The sequence below is a fragment of the Takifugu rubripes genome, chromosome 9 (assembly GCF_901000725.2).
Source record: "Takifugu rubripes chromosome 9, fTakRub1.2, whole genome shotgun sequence".
Taxonomy (NCBI): Eukaryota; Metazoa; Chordata; class Actinopteri; order Tetraodontiformes; family Tetraodontidae; genus Takifugu; species Takifugu rubripes.
Genome location: NC_042293.1, coordinates 6,151,507 through 6,171,019, shown reverse-complemented (window position 1 = coordinate 6,171,019; position 19,513 = coordinate 6,151,507). Strand labels below are relative to the sequence as shown.

General features: G+C 44.8%; 2 protein-coding genes and 1 long non-coding RNA gene across 9 annotated transcripts; 2 read left to right on the top strand and 1 right to left on the bottom strand.

Annotated features, from left to right (window-relative positions):
• Positions 1-1,631: 1,631 nt before the first annotated feature.
• On the bottom strand, positions 1,632-4,984 carry LOC115251066 (uncharacterized). The gene is made up of 2 exons (XR_003889625.1): positions 4,573-4,984; positions 1,632-1,929 (listed from the first exon to the last, which is right to left on the bottom strand). It is a non-coding gene; the product is annotated as an uncharacterized lncRNA (long non-coding RNA).
• Positions 3,522-13,761, top strand: hsd17b12a (hydroxysteroid (17-beta) dehydrogenase 12a). The gene is made up of 11 exons (XM_003967240.3): positions 3,522-3,825; positions 9,763-9,809; positions 9,944-10,019; positions 10,160-10,267; positions 10,934-10,998; positions 11,071-11,115; positions 11,333-11,367; positions 12,038-12,119; positions 12,192-12,257; positions 12,631-12,780; positions 12,977-13,761. The coding sequence occupies exons 1-11, from the start codon at positions 3,648-3,650 to the stop codon at positions 13,115-13,117; spliced, it is 993 nt and encodes a 330-aa protein (XP_003967289.2). The 5' UTR covers positions 3,522-3,647; the 3' UTR covers positions 13,118-13,761.
• Positions 13,762-15,562: 1,801 nt separating this feature from the next.
• On the top strand, positions 15,563-19,135 carry alkbh3 (alkB homolog 3, alpha-ketoglutarate dependent dioxygenase). Of its 7 annotated transcripts, none has more exons than XM_029842009.1 (11): positions 15,563-15,875; positions 16,134-16,205; positions 16,270-16,388; positions 16,468-16,502; positions 16,577-16,624; positions 16,935-17,038; positions 17,576-17,664; positions 17,757-17,966; positions 18,044-18,142; positions 18,732-18,873; positions 18,962-19,135. In XM_029842009.1, exons 2-11 carry the CDS (start codon positions 16,142-16,144, stop codon positions 18,973-18,975), a joined length of 924 nt encoding a protein of 307 aa, XP_029697869.1. In that variant the 5' UTR covers positions 15,563-15,875; positions 16,134-16,141; the 3' UTR covers positions 18,976-19,135. The 7 variants fall into 7 exon arrangements, with proteins under 7 accessions (XP_029697869.1, XP_029697868.1, XP_029697866.1 ...); XM_029842008.1 differs by having other exon boundaries at positions 15,565-15,875; positions 16,137-16,205; positions 16,306-16,388; positions 18,958-19,135; XM_029842006.1 differs by having other exon boundaries at positions 15,565-15,875; positions 16,137-16,205; positions 16,273-16,388; positions 18,958-19,135.
• Positions 19,136-19,513: the final 378 nt, after the last annotated feature.

Genomic DNA, 19,513 nt, shown 5'->3' with positions numbered 1-19,513 from the left:
CAAAGAGGATGTTCCTAAGATCAGATGGGAGGAGTTCCAGAGTCTACCAGCTCAGAGCTCATTACCCCAGGAGAGGTAAGGAGGGGCAAGAGGGTACGGAGTCCAGGCAGGAAGCGAAAGGCTATGGTCTAGAATTGCTTTAGTTTTGGGTGAGAGAAGAGGGAGGGGGTCAGAGGAGGTGTTTGCATAGATGGAAGTATGTGGACCCAGTAATTTTATGGATATGAGATCAAAAAGTTATCTTAACCTGAGAGTGGGGGGGGGGGGGGCAATTGTGGCTGTCAATAGGAATGGTGACTGTTTGGGAGAGCGTACATTTAGTCCCAATAATGGCAACCAGTTTTGTTGATGTTTAATTTGAGGAAATTGAGGCAGAACCAGGATTTTACTTTGGCAGGTAGTCTTTAAGGGAGGAGGATTGGAGGTTGGAGCTGGGTTTACTGGAGAGTTAGAACTGGGTATCTGCATAGCAGTGGAAATGGATAGTTATGGGATATAATGCCAAGATGGAGGTGATGAATGTTGAAGAGGATGGGCCCCAGGGCAGAGGGAGGGGTGGACTGTGAAATACACCATGTGAGTATTGCCAATGGAGGAAATTCTAAGAAGGAGGGTGGAGAGACACATGATGTCGACGGCCACAGTCCTATCAAGAGGCATGAGCAGGGCGAGTAAGCCAGAAAAAGCTGCTAGGAGGTTGTTGGTGATTTTAACTCGCGCCGGTTTGGTGCTGAGGAGGGGACGGAAAGCAGGCTTTATACAGTATACAGTGAGTGAAGGCTAGCGCACCCTCATCTGGAGTTTGACAACTACTGTATGATTGGTGAGAAATGTGGAATGAGCGTGGTTAACCTTGATCAACAAATTTATGGACTATCGTGTTTTTGCAACAAGTGGAGTCAAACATGTGACATGTGATTGTCATGCGTTGGGCCCAAAAGATGATATCTTTGTGAGACGTGTCAAAAACTGACCTGTGCTGCAGTGGGAGGGCCTAATGCAGGAGTACTGCAGAGGTGTTTCTTGTCAAGTGTAAAATGTCCCAGCCCAAATGAACAGTGTTCTTTATGACTGTGGGGATGTATAGTTGGTAGGTGACATCGCTACAATCACTTTGTCCAAAAGCTCAGAATGTTCTGTTAAAAATGCTCCAATTTGGCACCATGTCTGTTCCTGCCAACAGGGGGCCCAACAGTGGGTGCAAATGTGGAAACCTTCCAAACCTTAAATGAAATTATGTCTCTGAATTTATCCCATCATACATGAACACATACACACATGCACTTACTCAAGGGCCCAAAGTGGCATTATCGACTAGAGTTGGTGGGGGTGCTGCACCCCTGTCTGCTTCCTCGCCCCCACTCCGAGTCCAGTGCTTTTCTTCTCGGTCTTTGCTAATCTGGTGTTTGAACCAGTGACCTCCTGGTCACAAACTTGCCTCTCAAACTTTTCATCCACCACTCTCACCAAAATTAAAGATGTTAAAACTGTCTTTGCTCAGGAGGTTAAATCACATGGCAGCCTGAAGGTTCTGATGGTAAGACAACCAAATGGTCTTATTGTCATTTTTATCAAGATGTTACCATATGTGAGATCTTTTAGAATGGGGTGTTTTCAGATTGTAGTTGGCGTTTGACTTCCTCTGGACACATTTTAATTTTGGATGGCAAATGAAAACATCAACTCTTCCCTCTTAACATGCTGATGACGTATGCGAATCACCACGGGTGCTACATGTTCTCTCTGCAGCTTGTCTCAGCGTGATATTGTTCAGAAATGGTTGAGATGGTTCCTTGATGGCTCCTTGATGATTCCAAGATGGTTCAGATGGTTCAGATGGTCCAGATCGTTGGTGGTTCGAGACGGTTCAGAAAAGGTTCAGACGGGTCCTCCTTGGCTCAGCGGAGTTTCAGACGTACTGTATGTTGCCTTGTCAAAAGAGAAAACCATATTACTGCACATTACTGATCACTTTAATAATTTCATTTTAAATTATTAAATCCTCCAAACGAATGAGAAATTTTTCCATTTTTCTACCTCATGTTTGACAGATTTAGGAACTTCTCACCTTCCTGAGCTGCTCTTTTATCAACATCTCTCTTTTTTTTTTTACATCTTTGTGAAAATTAGATTTCATCTTTTCAAAATATCAGAGTGGTTGATTTTTTCAATTTTGTGATTTAGTTTTCAATCCTAAAAGTTTTAGATATAAATCATTTTCAAGACTTGCTAGAAAGCTAAAGGGATGTTATAAATTTCAAAAAATGGTGTTTTAAATAGTGTCATACACACATTCTAAATGACATCCTACAGAATAAATTATAAAACTGTAGCAAAACATATTTGTTCCCTTCTGAGCATTTAGAGCAAAATATTTATCTGAAATATGTATGTAGTTAAGAGAACGCATCATTGGCGTTGATCAGGAAATATCTTTGTTAAATTCGTGTGTTTATGTGTGTGTTAAATATTTTATCCCTCCATACACTGAACTTGATTTTCTGTTTTTGTTTTCAGCTAAAAGAAATTACGGATGAAGGTGAAGCTCGACATTTCCTTTGGTTTGAACCGAAAGTAAAGAGAGAGAAAGAGAGAGAGTGTTTTGATGAAACTGTACTGAGCACCTCTTGTGCCGGCAGTTGCAGGCAGCTCCGGCCCAGCAGGACGTGTAATGACACAGTTTCATAGTGTCTATGCTCCGCTGAGTTCAGAACGGGTTTAATTGCATCTCGAACAAGTTCGGTTCGGCTGCATTTCATGTATGATCTGGACTCGTGTGAAGGAGACGAACATGACGACAGGGGGGAATGATGAAGCTGCAGCTGCTGTGTGTGCGCGCGTGTGTATGAGCATTTATAATTTTTTGTCATGTAAAAAGAATTTAAATAAAGATGAAGAAATAAAGATAATCATGCCTCGCTTATGTAACACACGGGGAACTTAAAACGAGGGTCTCGCGAGAGTGGTTGGAGATTTTGGGGGTTGTAGTTTTTGTAGTTTCGGGGCCTGCTGACTCCTCGCGCCGTTATCGCATCACGAAGAAGAAAAAGATGATGATGATGATGGTGATGATGATGATGATGATGACACTGAGAATCCTGCGCTGAGTCACCTCGCTGACGTTACACACTTGTGCCTCTGAAGCCAATTATCTGCCGTGGCTCACTCTCCAATGGGCGCACGGCTTCATTCATAAAGCGGGGTGGGCAGTTTGTGCCGAGTGCTTGGGTTTGGCAGGTTTCATAATCCCGAGCGAAACCGGCAAACCTGCTCCACCGGCGACCAATCAGGGCAGCCGGATGGGAACTGCCAACTGCCTACTCCAATTGCTGCACGTCCCAGTTTCCCCATTCATACTCCCAGTTAGATGAATGGGTAAAGCCGTGCGGCGGATTGACGTCCTGGCGCGCCAACGGTTAGGCGGATGGGCTGATAGCAGGCGGCGGCAGCCAGTCGGCGGCATGGAGGGGCGTGGTCAGTGTCAGGTAGGTGGGGCTCCTTAAATGTGGCCAGACAAGTGTTGGGGGTGTGAGTGTGATGCTACAACCTCTTTATAAAGAGGCGCTCGCACATTGAAATTAGAGCTGATAGCTTAAAAGTGAGGTCTCCGCACGCGCACTGTCGCACGCACACACACACTCTCCGTCATGAAGTGGATGAACGTCGAGGAGACGCTCCGCGGGGCTGAGGAACCTCTGTTCTGGGTCGGTGCGTTCACCGTGGCCTCCCTGGCACTCTGGCTGGTCTACAGGCTGTTGTCGGGCTTCAGAATCTGGGTCTTGGGCAACGGGAAGCTGCTTTCTCCGAAGCTGGGCAAATGGGCAGGTGAGTCGGGTCATGTCAGCGTCTGCGGGTAAGAGCGGAGGGAGGGGCAGGTGTCGAAATCAGGCTACTGGACTCAAACTTTGACATCTCTTTACCCAGATTTTTATTTGGTGATTGTGTAACGCGCGCTGGTCCAGCAGCTGTGACACGGATGATGTTATGATCGGGTTCTGATCCGATTGTGTGATTCATCCTTCAGCGCAATGTTTGGCCCTGTTTGGGGAGCCAAAGTGCGCAGTTTTGTGCTAAGGCACATGATTGCGCCTGGTGGAGGATGCCCGCGTCAGTCCAATTAAGACGTGACCTATATCTCGATCATCCCAGCCCGGTCTCAGGTGCGACACCCAGTTTTTGCTCCACATTCTTCCACCTCGTGTTTGTGATATATTTTTTGGTGGTTTCACTAGTTTCCTGGCGCTTGTCTCGTACAGGGTGCTCCACATTTAAACCAGAAGTCATTTGGCTGTACGTGTCGGCGCAATAGTGACGGTTTGGGTTCAGATGTGACTGTGACCCAATTCTGCTTCCTCTACCGTCCTCAGTCCTCCCATCGGACTGCAGGTTCCGACACTCCCCATACGACATAACTGTGTGACGTGGTGCGCCTATATGATTATTCTGGGCTGTTTCACGTTGCGCCATTGCGGGATGACAGTGACGCAGAAATGCGTGTGAGCTGCCGCAGATGGAGGTTTTGTGCGAATGTGCGGAGAAATACCGGTAATGAGTCATGCGCTGCTTCCTCACCTCGTCATCTGTCGGTTACGCAGAAGCAGTGATTTCTCCCACCCCCCACCAGGCGCGCACGCCGCGTGGGCATGACGGCTCCGCTTTGGTAGATCTGGCTTGTACCTCACTTGCTGTGTTCTCCAGCAACAATGACGTCAGGTCCGCTAACAGCTAAGATGATTCGTGCAGAGCGACTTGGGGTGTTTCCGAAACCACACCTATACCCTACATAGCGCACTCAATAGTGTGGACGCCATTTTGAAATGGTGCCCGAATTGTTAGTGAGCATCGCTGTACCCTATGTAGTGCACTCAATGTATCCCACAACGCACTGCGAAAAGTAGCGTACAAGCGAGCATCCTAACTCTGAAAATGTATCCCATCAGCCTTTACGGGATACATTTTGATGGGATACATTTAACGTAATTTCTACTGTGCGGTTTGATATATGATTTTTTTATATATATATATATATATATATATATATATATATATATATATATATATATATATATATATATATATATATATATATATATATATATATATATATATATATATATATATATATATATAATTAGTAACATTTTAAGATGATCATATTGGACCTCTACTGGGAAAGAAAAATATTTAAAAAAAATTCATATATCAAAGGAGACGAATATATATATATATATAATGGCACATGATTGCGATCTATCTATATCTTCACTGATTCCCCCCGCCCCTCAATTAAAATTGTTCTTCGGAATCGTCTGTTCCTCACCCGGCGACAGAATCTCAGTAAAATAATATTTACAAAGATGAAAAGTAGCTCTGGATCCATTTTTTGATGAAAAATTGCTTTATTAAATGTTTTCACTACAGCGGAATATGACTGAAGACTGTGCCATCACGTCTTGGCTTGAAAATGTCAAGGGACACTAATTATTATTGACATTTAATATTTCATTTTATTATATAAAGTCCATTATAGGGTAAAATATTTTCATAAAATGACCGCTGAATGTATTTCTGATGGGTTAAAATAATCTAAGAACACCGGGTCGCCAGCCACTTTATCCGGCGACCGGTTCGTAATTATTATGCGATACCATGTCACTTTACGTGCGCCGTAAATGACACCATTGTCCGAATACTAACTTTAAATTGAGTGCACTACGTAGTTCACTCAATCCATGTCCCCCATGTAGCGAGTAGTGAATAGTGAACGAGTGTGTAGTTTCGGAAACAGCCTCGGTCTGGTCCCGCTCAAGTCTCGGGACACTCCCCGAAACCCGCAGCTGTGACCTCAGCGTTAAACCACCGTTAAGTGGGCCGGTTGGACCAGACGTGCAGGTCTGACCAGGTTCAGCAGTGGGGTGAATTCTCTGCCGGACGTACGTCACTCACATGGCCCCGCCCCATCTCGCTGGATTCTTTAACGGTTCTTTAATTCTTTAACTGGGATAAAAAAAAAATTTAAAAAAGTCACCTGAATGAAACTAATTATCCTTGGAGGAACAAAGAGGAAAATGGAGATTTTAATCATAATTCAATGAAATTGGATTGTTTCTTCATTTAAAGATCAGTTGATTAACTGAAGGTTCAGGATTTTTTTGTTTTTTTAAAAAAAAGAATGAATTTAGGAATGTGCCTGTGCTGCAAAATAACACTTAAACTTCATGACAATGCTGAAGTTGTTAAGGCATCCCTACAGCCCAGGAGATGTCAATTTTCTCCATTACACTGTACCTGAAATGTCCTTCAGACATGGTTGTCAGCCACATGTGGAGGAGCAAAGCTTTGATACTTACCTTTTTAAATCTTACACTCTCCTTTTTCAATGGCAGCCAAATTAAAAGAACATGAATCAGGTTTTGTTAAGAACTGAACTCCTGATGTCCGGGTGTTCTTAGATTGAAAAGCTTTCTAGAAAAACACGTTTGCTGACTCGGCTCATTGCTCATCACTTATGTGATGGTGTAACAGGTGGAATTTACTTGTGGGACTGGTTTAACTGTGTTTAACGTTCCCAGGCCAGCCTGGAATCAATCTGTGGCTGCTGGAACAAAGGACATTTTTTACTCTAAATCACTGAAATATCTCTAAGGTCAACAGAGGTGGCTGCCCATGAGCTAAAGTTCCCTGATATTAGTTGATTGGTTGCAGAAACTTTGGGTTCTGGGGGGGTTCACACTGCGACCTTTAATGTTCAACACAATCATTATTTACATGTTGTATTCAGACAGTTGCCCCCAGATCATGTTAGATAAGTGTGTGTGAGGGTGTAATGGCATTCCAGATGACTACATCTGGCCAAAGGAGCTTTTCCTTTTTCCCGCTCTTTGGTACAGTGACTGTCGTCATTTTCCACATTCCAGTTATTGAGAAAATGCTGTGGTTGCGTAACAGGATGAAGGAGGGATAAAGATGAGCTTTGAGGTCAGTGATAATTATTACAAACTTGTTCTTGTAAATTGATAAGACCTTCATTCTGTGAGTGTGTGTGTGCGCGCACATGGCTGTTGGTGTAGCACAAGGTCAGGGCCATGTGCTGACGCCGGGGATGCTAGGTAAACATCGCCTCTGCATGGCTCCCATCTCAGCCCTCATCACTCCACTTCCTGTCCTTGCTGTGTAGCGGGACTGTCTTCCTCTCTTCTCTGTATCTCTTTATTTCTAGTCATAACCTGATGGACTCGTTCAAACTGTTAAATACTAGAAAAGAACCATTCAGAGGAGCTACAGCAGCATCTGATTCAGCTTTTTACTTTCATATTACAATCACAAAAGCTAACTGATAAACCAGGTGACACACGAGGGAACCCGCTAATGGTGTGTGGACTGTCGCCAACCCGGTTCTGTCCCAGTAAAACCAGTTGTTTCCAGTTGAGGATCCCCTGAATATATTCACATTAGAAAGTCACTTCTGTTTTACAGTAAAATCAAAATGCATGACATGAAGATACAACAGAAGTTTGAAACCCGTGAATGATGTTTTAAAGGACGATGGATATAAACCTGATTACCACTGGTGTCACGTGAGCTTTGTGGTGGTCGTGTGACATAGCCTTGCCAACATGATGTGGAGGAGGTGAGCACGAACTAGGCTCATTTATTTCCGGTGCTGTGACTGGTTTACGGTGAAGTTGTTGTGAAAATTGCTGCTCTTGTTTTTCACAGCTCAAACGTTTTTTTAGATGAGCCATATGACTGAGGCGTTTTCACTCCTTAAGATCCCAAATATAGATGCTGCTTCTATCTTGGGGAGCTCTGAAGGACACGTTATCCATTTTTTTTCTCTTGCTTCCTCCTCTGAGCTTTATTTTTGTCCTTTTCTTTTACCCACATGACTTTGCTGTGCTACTATTTAAAGCTGCCTTTGAGTGTGGGAGGAAAGTATGTCTGTTTGGATCTTCTGCTACATCCCTCCACCCTTCCCTCCCTCTTTCCTTCCCTATCTCCTTCCACCCTTTCCTCCACCTTTCATCCTCCCTCCATTCTTCCCTCTTCTCTCACTTCTATGGTCGGTGGTGGTGGGCATGACCATTTGTTGTCTCCAGTCAAGGTGCGACAGATTACGTGTGGGGGGGATCTCTCTCTCTCTCTCTCTCTCTCTCTCTCAGCTGAATCTTGAGGGTCTGTTTGAGAGACTTCAGGGATTTGGGGGTGACGGAGACTGGAGAATTATTTGCTGCTGGTTTGGGTGGCGGCGGCTCAGACGACTCTGCACCTCACTGCTATTTTTACTCCTGCTTTTTTTTAGACTGGGAATAGTGAGCAGGCAGGGGCTTCTCTGCTGCTGAGGAGTGTAGGTTCTTCTGGACATCATGTGCAGCATTAAAGTGGGCGCAGCACAGGCGCCACCATCAGGCCAAGAAGGAGCACACACCTAAATGGGGGGGCTTGTTGCTGGGAATGAATGGGAAACGACACTGGCACGCGTGCGCTCACGTGGTTGCTTGCTCTGTCTCTTCCAGCTCATGTGGCTCGGCTGTTGTGTTGTAATTTAATTCACACGTCCAATCTTGCTGATTTTGAGAGACTGGTGGCGACGATGATGAGGGTGCGTTTCAACTCAACATCTCGGCCAGCACAGTGGTGAACCATGTAAACCACCTCAGCACTGGCATAAAACCAGGAGGAACAAATGTCATGTTGGATAAAAGATGTATGAGAAGGTCTAATGATCTTCTGAGGGCTTATAACAAACATGCAATTTATAGAGAAAAGGCTGCTGTTATATAATCGGGGGGAGGGTCATCATTCAGGAGCTGAGCATAAGTTTGTGAGGAACAACGGAGCTGAACAGGCGGTGTGTGTGTGTGGTTATGATGCAGCCAACATGAATCCAGATGGTTGCAGCATTTAGGAACAGATTCAACACATCTGGTCGATATGTTCAGGTCTTGGCTCGTCATGAGCATTGGTCCTCATAGTTCGCTGCATTTTGGTATCAAATGAATGCAGTTTAGTCAATTAGAACCCCCCCCCCCCCCCCCCCCATCACTTTGGTTCAGCTTGATTCTTATTCAAATGTTTCTCCTGTGGACTGTTTCATTCTCAAATTGGGGGGTTTGACGCACCCCCTCCCCATTCTGTCTTTTCGCTTCTCTCATTTCTATTTTTAGCCACCCTCAGGATCCCTCCTCACATCCCTCCTCGTGCTTTGTGTTCGTCATCCTCTCCATCCTCATCTTCCAGCTCTTCTGCAGAATTTCCTCCATTAATCTATTATTTCCTGTTTGAATAGCCCGTTTCCCATCTTCAGCCCCTCCTTAATCTGCCTGACTAGGGTGAAGGTGGGGCTGATAGGAGCAACACTTTCTTGATGAAGTAAAGAGGCCTTCAGACCTGAGAGGTTTGATTTCACTGGACAAGTCTGAAGTGCTAAGAGGCGACCTGCAGAATCAGCTCTTTGTTCAACTTCTCTGCCGTCTCCCAGTGGGGCCAAGTGCTGTCAAACCAATCCAGTCTGACTGTGAAAGAACATCAATCCTGAGAATCCCAGTATAACCAGTCTCGTTATGCCCCCTCTGGCCCAGTTTAACCAGTCTCATGTCGCCCCTGGTTTTTAATGCCTCTGTTAATTGTGATTGTTCCTGGTATTTGTTGCGGGTTTAAAAAACAAACAAAAAATAAACTGTTTTGTTACCACATGGTGAGATGTTTGGACCGGTGTCCGGTCTCTAACATGATGCTAACATCGGTTTCTTCTCTTCTCAGTTGTGACTGGAGCCACCGATGGAATTGGGAAATCTTATGCTGAAGAGGTGAGAGCTGCTTTCAAAATAAAAACCCTGTTGGCAACCAAGCTAATTATCATGGTGCTGCCACGTTAGCTGGACTTGAGAGCTGATGATGCTGCCCTCAGGTGGTGACTGTCTCTCTGTCTGTCCATCCGCAGCTGGCTCGTCGGGGTTTCGCCATGATGTTAATCAGTCGATCTCAAGAGAAGCTGGATGATGTGGCAAGGATGCTCCGTAAGTGACCTGAACTGGGATGGGTGTGGCTTTGCAGAGAAAATGGCTGCATGTTGTTGCCTCGATTCTGGGCATCGTTCCCCCTCAGATTTCTGAACACTCATTTCTGCATGTGTTCAAAGCTCTTTCTGCCTCCACAGAGGTGCTTTATAATGTGGAAACCAAGACGATCGCTGTTGACTTCGGGAAGAGCGACATCTACTGTAGGATTGAGGCGGCCCTGGCCGGTCTGGAAGTCGGGGTTCTGGGTAAGGACACTTCCAGTTTCAGGCTTTCTTCGTGGGTCAATTTTTTATTTTTTTTTGTTTTTTTTTTAATTATGAAACTGAAGCCAGATTGTCTTCATTTTGGTTGTTCATTAAAGAAAAATGCAAAGTTTGAGCTTTGATTGTAGATAAAGCAAAAAGCAATTGAAGTTGAAGGTCGTCTGATTTTTGAGGGTGTGAAGTGTAAGAAGCTGTTTGTTCAGAAAGGGGGACGTTGAAGCCAGTAGAGCCACATTCATCTGCAGAACATACAAACGAGTGGGGGAAGGTGGCATTTCCAGGGTGTGGAGATGTTGGAACCGGTGTTCCATGTTCATTAAACCCTGGGGTCAATACTGACGATATCAAAGACTTGGCCACAGAGTTAAGATACAGATCGCAGCCTGTTCGTAACAGCAGCTCTGAACTGTGCAGATGCATGTTTTTGAGCTGCGTGGTGTTCTGGTTGTATCTCTAGATATCTGAGGTTCAATTCATCCTGTCCTCTATAGTTTGCAGAACTCTTTGTCCTGTTTTTCCCTTATGTTTTTAAGATGAGGTGTGGCTGGTTCGGCTTCTCCTTCGCTTTTGCTGTCACCTACTGGTGGAAAAGGGAGGAGATTGGAATTACGGTCTAACTGGTCCTTATGATTTCTTTGTCCTCTGCAGTCAACAATGTGGGAGTGTCGTACTCCTATCCTGAGTACTACCTGCACATTCCGGACCTGGAGAATGTGAGTGTGAAAGGTTTGTTCATGATGTTGCAGCTGAAATGATGTTCTGACTTCCTGTCTTCCTGCTTTCAGTTCATTAGCAACATGATCAATGTGAACATGACCTCAGTCTGCCAGGTATGTGTTCTACCTGTAGCTGTTCCATAACCTGGTATACTGTCTGTTTTCCTCCCACACAAGGCTGTCTCCCCTTTCCTCTCCTCATCCCTCTCTTTGTCTTTCTGTCCATCCTCTCATCTGTTATCTTTGTTGCCTTTCTGGACACTTGTTACATAAATAGCTGCCAAATGTCAGCTGGATCTGGATAATTGAGATATTGATGGTTCTGTTCCAGATGACCCGCCTGGTTCTGCCGCGAATGGCCGAGAGGTGAGATGGATGCTTTGATGTGCTGTAGGAGTCTCCTGTCTGTGTGTCGGTCACTGCATCTCCTCTTTTGTTCACTGCGATGACGATCTTTCAGTTTACACCAAGTGATCTTCCCAGCTCATTGGCTGCTGCGTCCACGTGAGGTGCCCCTCCTATAGCAGCACAGGCACATTTAGAGACGTGTGAGGCTGGAGCGTCACTCCAATAAATTGCTGCAGCAACAGGTTGCCATGGCAACACATGGGCACAGCATGCATGTTGGTGTGTGCATGTTCTTGTACTTGCTACATACTGAGTACCAAAATCCTCATTATACCAGCAAAGTGAGGACATTTTGGCTGCTCGTCACAACTTCAAAGGACTGTTTGAGGGTTCAGACCTGGCTTTAAGGTTGGAGCTAGAACTGGATTGAGGTCAGAGGTCAGGTTTGTTGGGAGGATTACAGTTAAGATAAGAAGGGGAATTCCACAAGAATCCCCAACTGTGTATCCAGGCTGTAAAACCATTGAAAGATTATTTGCAGTTTCGGTGACGTGTTCGATGATCCAACTTAAGGTTTCAAATTTCCAGAAGCATCTTTGTGTTCACTTTAACAGACAGAATAATTTAACAATTAAGACAATAAGAACAATAAGAATTCAGTCTTTTTTTTTTTTCCTTTTTTTTGCAGGTCCAAAGGAGTGATCCTGAACATCTCTTCAGCCAGCGGCATGTACCCCGTCCCTCTGCTAACAGTCTACTCTGCCACAAAGGTACAACTGTTCATGACATTGGTTAATCAGACTGTGTGCATTTATGTCTGTTTAATCTGAAGGTGTCTGCAGGCCTTTGTAGATTTCTTCTCTCGTGGTCTTCAGGAGGAGTACAGACGTCAGGGCATCATCATTCAGGTGAGCTGCAGGTTAATCCCGGACCAGAATCCTGCTTCTGGCCTGTTTTGGCTCCTTTTATCACATTTGCTGTCAGATCTTCTCACTCAAACTAAGCATAAAGGTTCCAAAATTCCACCTAAAGGACTGGTGTGATGTTATATCTAAACTTTTGAATGGAATATTTAACAGCGACCAAAATAGACCTGTAGGTGCTCAGGCGCCACCTTGTGGCCGCATTGCGGATACATAAACGCCAGCACTGATGGGTCCGCTCAAAGGATTTGTTCCAAGAATCCCACCACACATGTTTAAGTGAATTCTTAGTTTGACACCTTTTGTAAGATTTCAGCCACGTGGTGCTGATTTGTACATTCCCCTTTATCCCATCCAGAGCGTGCTGCCCTTCTTTGTGGCCACCAAAATGACTCGTATAAGGAAGCCCACCCTTGATAAACCCACCCCTGATCGCTACGTGGCTGCCGAGCTCAGCACCGTGGGTCTGCAGAGCCAGACGAATGGTTATTTCCCCCACGCCATAATGGTAAAGACTTGTTTTAACTGAAAGCTGCTGATGTTGGTGTTTTTAATGTAGAATTTAGAGGTTCATTAAGCTTTTTACTGTGGAAAATGTGATGTTTGTGAATGTCTGATTAGTCAGCTTGAGTTGGCACAGGCCAAAACACTTGCATTCATTTCCAGTTTAAAGGGGTTGTAAAGGAGGTGTGGTGTTCTGGCAGGGCTGGGTGACCACTAAGCTGGTCCCGAGCAGCATCGTCATCTTCCTGGGAGCCAGGATGAACCGGTTGCAGAGGACTGGATATCTGCAGCGACGGCGGCTTCGGGAGCAAAGGAACGGCACTGGGCTGAAGAGTGAGTGAGGGCTTCAGGTCAGGAGCAGCATTTGAGGAGGACGGATGTGTTTTGTACCAGAGATTTCAGCTCTGCGCCGACAGTCCAGCTAAGCCAAGATGGTTGTGAGTTGCTGCTGTTTGGACTTCCAACATTGACTCACTGACACTGGTGAAAGAAATGCTGATTAACCTGCTGTTATAAGCAGTAAACACGGTGGTGGGCTTTTTTTATATTAAAATAAAAATGTGTGATTATTTATTTTACATCTGTATGAACATGAGTGTCGACCTGAGACCCTGGTCTCTCTAATTCTCAATGCTCCAATGTTGCATATTTGAATATTTAAGTGATTCTGTGTGGTGGGTTGTCTTTGCACCAATGCATCACATCTAACATTTTTATTTGTTGCTGCATTAAATAGAAGTGCCTCTTTGAACCTGACTAGTAGTATTGATCAGATAAATGAGCAGGTATTGATTGTTTGTTTGTGGAATCAGTTGGACTTTCCTCAAATGTTCAGCCTTTAATCTAAACCTGCACAAAACTTCTTTAAAAAAGACTTTTAATTTGTTGGAAATTAAAATTTGTGTCTACTTGTTCAGTGAATTCGGCATTTACTGCTGGAAACATGTTTTATATGATTTGTTAATAAAAGTTCTGGCAAAGGCGATGTGTGAAGTTCTAAATAGATTCGTTTTGTAGTTTTAAAATGCATAACCTTAACTATGAAGAGAATCCGCAGGAATGTAACGGAACGCCCAGTGTAACGTATATTTAGCGCTCTCTATATACACGCACACACGAAACCATATACACTGCTCACAAAAATTAAAGGAACACTTTTTTTATTGGGCCTGGCATGAATTGAATTAAACCTGTCTGATAATTTTCTGGTTGGTTAAGCAGCTGAGGGCCTCGTTAATAAATTTCAGCTGTATTGGTGTTCATGGAATTAACAACTGGTGCACTTCAGTGGCAACAATTAGAAAACCCTCAAAACAGGACTGGTTTTACATGTGGAGGTCATTTCAAGTTTCTCCCTCTTGATCTTTTTTGGCTGGTTTTCCACTCGTGCTGATTTTGGCTTGCGTAATTCTCTCTGCTGGCAGTATGAGGCGATTCCTTAACCCTACAGAAGTTGCACAGGTTGTCCAACTTCTCCAGGATGGCACATCCACACGTGCTGCAGCAAGAAGGTTTAATGTGTCTCCCAGCACAATCTCCAGAACATGGAGATTTCAGGAGACTGGTGGTTATTCTTGGAGAGCTGGACAGGGCCGTAGAAGGTCCTCAACCCCTCAGCAGGACCGATACCTGCTCCTTTGTGCAAGGCGTAACAGGCTGAGCACTGCTCGTGCCCTACAGAATGACCTCCAGAGGGCCACTGGTGTGAATGTCTCTACCCAAACAATCAGGAACAGACTTCATGAAGGTGGCCTGAGGGCCCGACGTCCTGTAGTGGGCCCTGTGCTCACTGCCCAGCACCGTGGAGCTCGACTGGCATTTGCTCAAGAACACCAGAATTGGCAAGTCCGCCACTGGCGCCCTGTACTTTTCACAGACGAGAGCAGGTTCACCCTGAGCACCTGTGATAGACGTGAAAGAGTCTGGAGAAGACAAGGAGAACGTTATGCTGCCTGCAACGTTGTTCAACATGACAGGTTTGGTGGTGGGTCGGTGATGGTCTGGGGAGGCATATCCATGGAGGGACGCACAGACCTCTATTGCCTAGGAAATGGTGCTCTGACTGCCATAAGGTATCGAGATGAAATCCTTTAACCCATTGTCAGACCCTACGCTGGTGCAGTAGGTCCTGGTTTCCTCCTAATGCACGACAATGCCCGGCCTCACGTGGCAAGAGTATGCAGGCAGTACCTGGAGGATGAAGGAATTGAAACAATTGAATGGCCTTCACGATCCCCTGACTTAAACCCAATAGAACATCTCTGGGACATTATGTTTCGGTCCATTAGGCGCCGCCAGGTTGCTCCTCAGACTGTACAACAGCTCAGGGATGCCCTCACACAGATCTGGGAGGAAATGCCACAAGACACCATCCGTCGTCTCATTAGGAGCATGCTGCGACGTTGTCAAGCATGCATACAAGCTCGTGGGGGCCACACAAGATACTGAAAAGCATTTTGAGTTGCAGAAATTAAGTTTTGGAAAAAATGGACTAGCCTGCCACATCTTCATTTCACTCTGATTTTATGGTGTCTACACAATTAGCCCTCTGTAGGCTGAAAACTTTTATTTCCATTAAAAGACTTGGCATCCTTTTGTTCCTAAGACACTGCCCTGTCGTTATTTGTATAGATATCCAACTTCATATTGAGATCTGATGTATCTAATGTGTTTCTTTAAAGTGCTCCTTTAATTTTTGTGAGCAGTATATATATGAGGAAGGGGTCTGTTCTTACCTAATGTGTGACTGGATTTTGTGTTCACATCTTAAACAGAAGACGGCGGGCATCCGCCATTTATGACACCAAAGGCTCAACATACCAGACGTACACATTTACGCTAACCCGGACGTGAATACAACATAGCTCGTAGCTGGAAAGTGTTGAGCTCTTTATAAAACTCTGTTAGATTCCATGTGTGTAGAAGATGTACAATATACTGACATTTTAAAGCAAACTGGGGAAGATTTTAAGCGTTACACTAGCGGACAAGGACAACAGGCGGAACCATATTTAACTCCAGTTTATGGTCGGATTTATTTTCGAAGACGTTTAACTCCATAAACACAAATCGATTTTGAGACCTTCAGCGGATTCCTAGGTAAGTTTTTTTTATGTGTCTAATGCCATTAAAAGGACAAACCTGTTTTCGTGTATTTACTGGCCGTAATTGTTTATAGATGTAAAATTAGCTGACAGAACTCGGCGAGACGGAACCTGTTGACAGGCTGCAGCAGAAATGATACCTGAACTAAAATCAAGTTTCTAAAAATAGCATTCGACCTAAATATTATGACATAGAATATCCGAAATTAACCCTCCATTTTAAATCAAAGAAAAACCATGTCACCCCCTCCAGCAGGTGTGATGACAGACAAGCGTCAGCAGGCCAGAGTCCAGGGCTGCTGGGCCAGGCGGGCGGGACCGAGAGGTACCGTACTGGGTAGCTGTAACCCCTAATAATGATGACACACCCAATGATGTATCTTTTGAAGCAGGCCCTGGCCTCAACCAGCAACCCTTCCCCACAGCCAACACAGCTTCTGCCTCTGCCTCCTGGGGCATCCGCTCACAGGAAACTCCCAAGACCTTTGAGTTTCAGCCTCCCGCAAAGGTGACTGTTACAATCATTGATCTCTTTAGATGGAACTGTTGTAGTTTCTGTTGTAGAAGCTCTCACTCTTTGTCTGTAGCTCGTTCAAGCTGTTCCACCAGTGAAGCTCCTTGAGTAAGTGACTCTTCTGGCTTCTGTAAAAGCCTTTTGCGGTTGTTTCATCACTTAGCTCGTTTTTTTTTTAACAGAAAGGAAGGTGATTATGAGCTCAGTCATGGACCTTCCGGCGTGTCCAGGTGAGTCTTCCCGTTTAGGAACTTAAGGTTTGATGTCTTCAGGACCCACCTCAACCTATGATTGTGTTGAACCTCCGCTAGATGGTGCCATCGCACGAGAGATCCTGAGTGGAAGATTTCGGACAGATCAAAAATTAAGCTGTGTAGACTTTTAAATGAGCGACATATAAATAAGCTGTAATGCATCTTAAGTTTTGGTCTCTAACCTGTGTCGGGAACAGACACACAGTGTAAGATAAGATGTTTTGCTGAAAAGAAAGTCTTATCCATTGACAGTGACTGATTGTGTTTTTTCTTTTCCTGGGTCTAGACTCCTGCTGGTTCCTGGATTTCTTCCTCCAGAAGAGGCTGACTGGATCTACAGTAAGCTGTTGGCAGAACTTCCCTGGTCTCAAAAGACCAACTACAGACATGGTAGGTTTTCCCTAGATCGCATGACATCATGGCATCTTTTAGTTTTGCCTTTATTTGAAGCTGATATTGAGCTGTTTTATCTGGGTCTGTGATTTATGATGCTTTGCTAAATTGACTGTAGCCAGACTGTTGATGTGCAGGAGGCTTTTTTATTCATCTCAGATGCCTGATGAATGGGTTAAAGAGGAATCCTGCTCCATCTCCTCCACCTCCACCTCCTCCTCCTTCTTCTTCTCTTCATCATTTATCTCCTCCCCCTCCATCTTCTCTTCATCCTTCATCTCCTCCTTCTCCTCCTCCTCTCCCTCCTCCTTATCATCTGTTCTGTCCTGTGTTAAGAGTCTGGTGACTCTTAACACTGGTCACGTTAGAATGATATCCTCCCATCACTACTGCCATTTCCTGTGTTCTGCCTTGTTTTCACCCTCCTGTCAGTCATGTAGTTGATGATGCCAGTGATTCAAGGTGACCAGGTCACATCACAGGAAATGCTGTCACATGAGCAGCTGAAAGATGTGAGCATTGTTGCTGCTGCAGGGGAGGCATACGAGGAGCCCAGGCTGACCTGCTGGTACGGAGCGCTGCCCTACACCTACGCTCGCTCCAGTTTGACTTCTAACACTCAGGTTTGATGCAGCTATTCAATCCCACCACAGTGTAAATTTATTTGAAAGATCTTTTCTGTGAATGTAGCTTGTTTAATCATCGTCCGCCACAGTGGCATCCGCTCCTGCTGAAGCTCCGTGAGGCTGTGGAGAGACGCAGCGGCTGTAGCTTCAACTCGCTGCTCTGTAACCTATATCGAGATGGCCGTGACAGCATCGGCTGGCACAGCGACGACGAGGCCTCACTTGGCCACAAGCCCACCATTGCTTCTCTGAGTCTGGGCGACACCCGAGTCTTCAGCCTCCGCAAGATTCCTCCACCGGTCAGACGAGAACAAGTTTAATCACGTGGCCTGTCACTTCCTGTCTGTTAGCATGTTGTTGCCTGTCTGTGATTCAGGAGGATGAAGGTGATTACACCTATGTGGATCGGATCCAGGTTCCGCTAAGCCACGGTTCACTTCTGCTGATGTCAGGATCCACACAGGATGATTGGCAGGTAGGATCGACCAATCAAACAAACACAAAGAGTCAGTGCAGAAGGGATCTCAGGTCACCTTATCTACAAATGGAGCCAGCAGGATCTTCTTTTATTTATTAACAAGTCAAGAAGATGGAATCCTGAATTATTGATGAAGGTTTGGCAGGTTAATGACTTTTTATTTAGTTGTATTTCTAGAAAATGTGAACAAATTACATTTAAATATATTAACATGAAGATGCTGATGTGACTCATAACTGACGAGTCTCAGTTTTTCTGTTTTTAGTGGGACAAGAGCAAAGCCCAGAGCAGAGATCTGGGCTTCCATCAGTTCTCTTCAGTTCTGATGGACCTCATTAAACCAGCTAGACACAAGTGTGAAATATCCAGGGGAAGCTTTAGCACCTCAACCTTCGCACCATTTTTTCAATGATCACATGTGAATAAAGTATAAATAACATCCATTGAACACCCCTCAGAGACAACTCTCGGGGTTCTCAAAGGTTTCTGGAGAAGACAGTTCCGGAGCTAGAAAAACCTTTACCCATTTTTATCAACTGATTTTTCAATTTGAACTCCCAAAAATTAATATTTGTGCTTCATCTAGCATCGGGTGGCAAAGGAGTACCATGAACGAGGTCCACGTGTCAACCTGACCTTCAGAACCATCCACGAGGAGCCGGAGGGCCACAGAGCCGGAACTAAGCTGCGATTCACAGTTCAGCATCCCCGAGAGACATCAGAATCAGGTCTTGGAAACTGACCCACACCAGACTGGGTTTGAAGGGCCAGGAACAGGTCCAGATCATTAAATCCAGAATGTTCCTCCTCAGGTAGGAGTCAGAACCTGAATCAGCATCACCTGCTGCCCTCCAATCACCTCCGGTGACCTTCAGAACATTGTGGGCAAAGCTACGCTGGACTTGAATAAATCCCTTTTATTCATCATGTTCTGGCAGACAAAGATCAACATTTCATTAAAGTGAATGATCAAAAGGCCTCCAAACAATAGTCAGATTCAGATTCAGGTCCTTTATTGTCCCACATGGGGAAATTTACAGCGCAACAACAGCAAGAGCACGCAGAGACAATTAAGATAAAAATAAAATAGAATAGAATAAAATTCAGAATATACAAAGAGGATGTATATTTACAGTAATCCAGATAAATGGATACTCAGCCCCTGTATACCTGTACATAGTACAGAGGGTGAATACAATATACTTCTCAGAATATATAATATTCAGATTGTGCTAGCGGGCGTAGTCACCTCTCTATTTACCTGTTTATTATTTCTGCAATTTAGAATCCAAATTTCCATAAATCTGCCTTCATTTCACAACTTTGAGACAAGTAACAAAAGCAGTAACCTGACTGGGGTTGCTATGG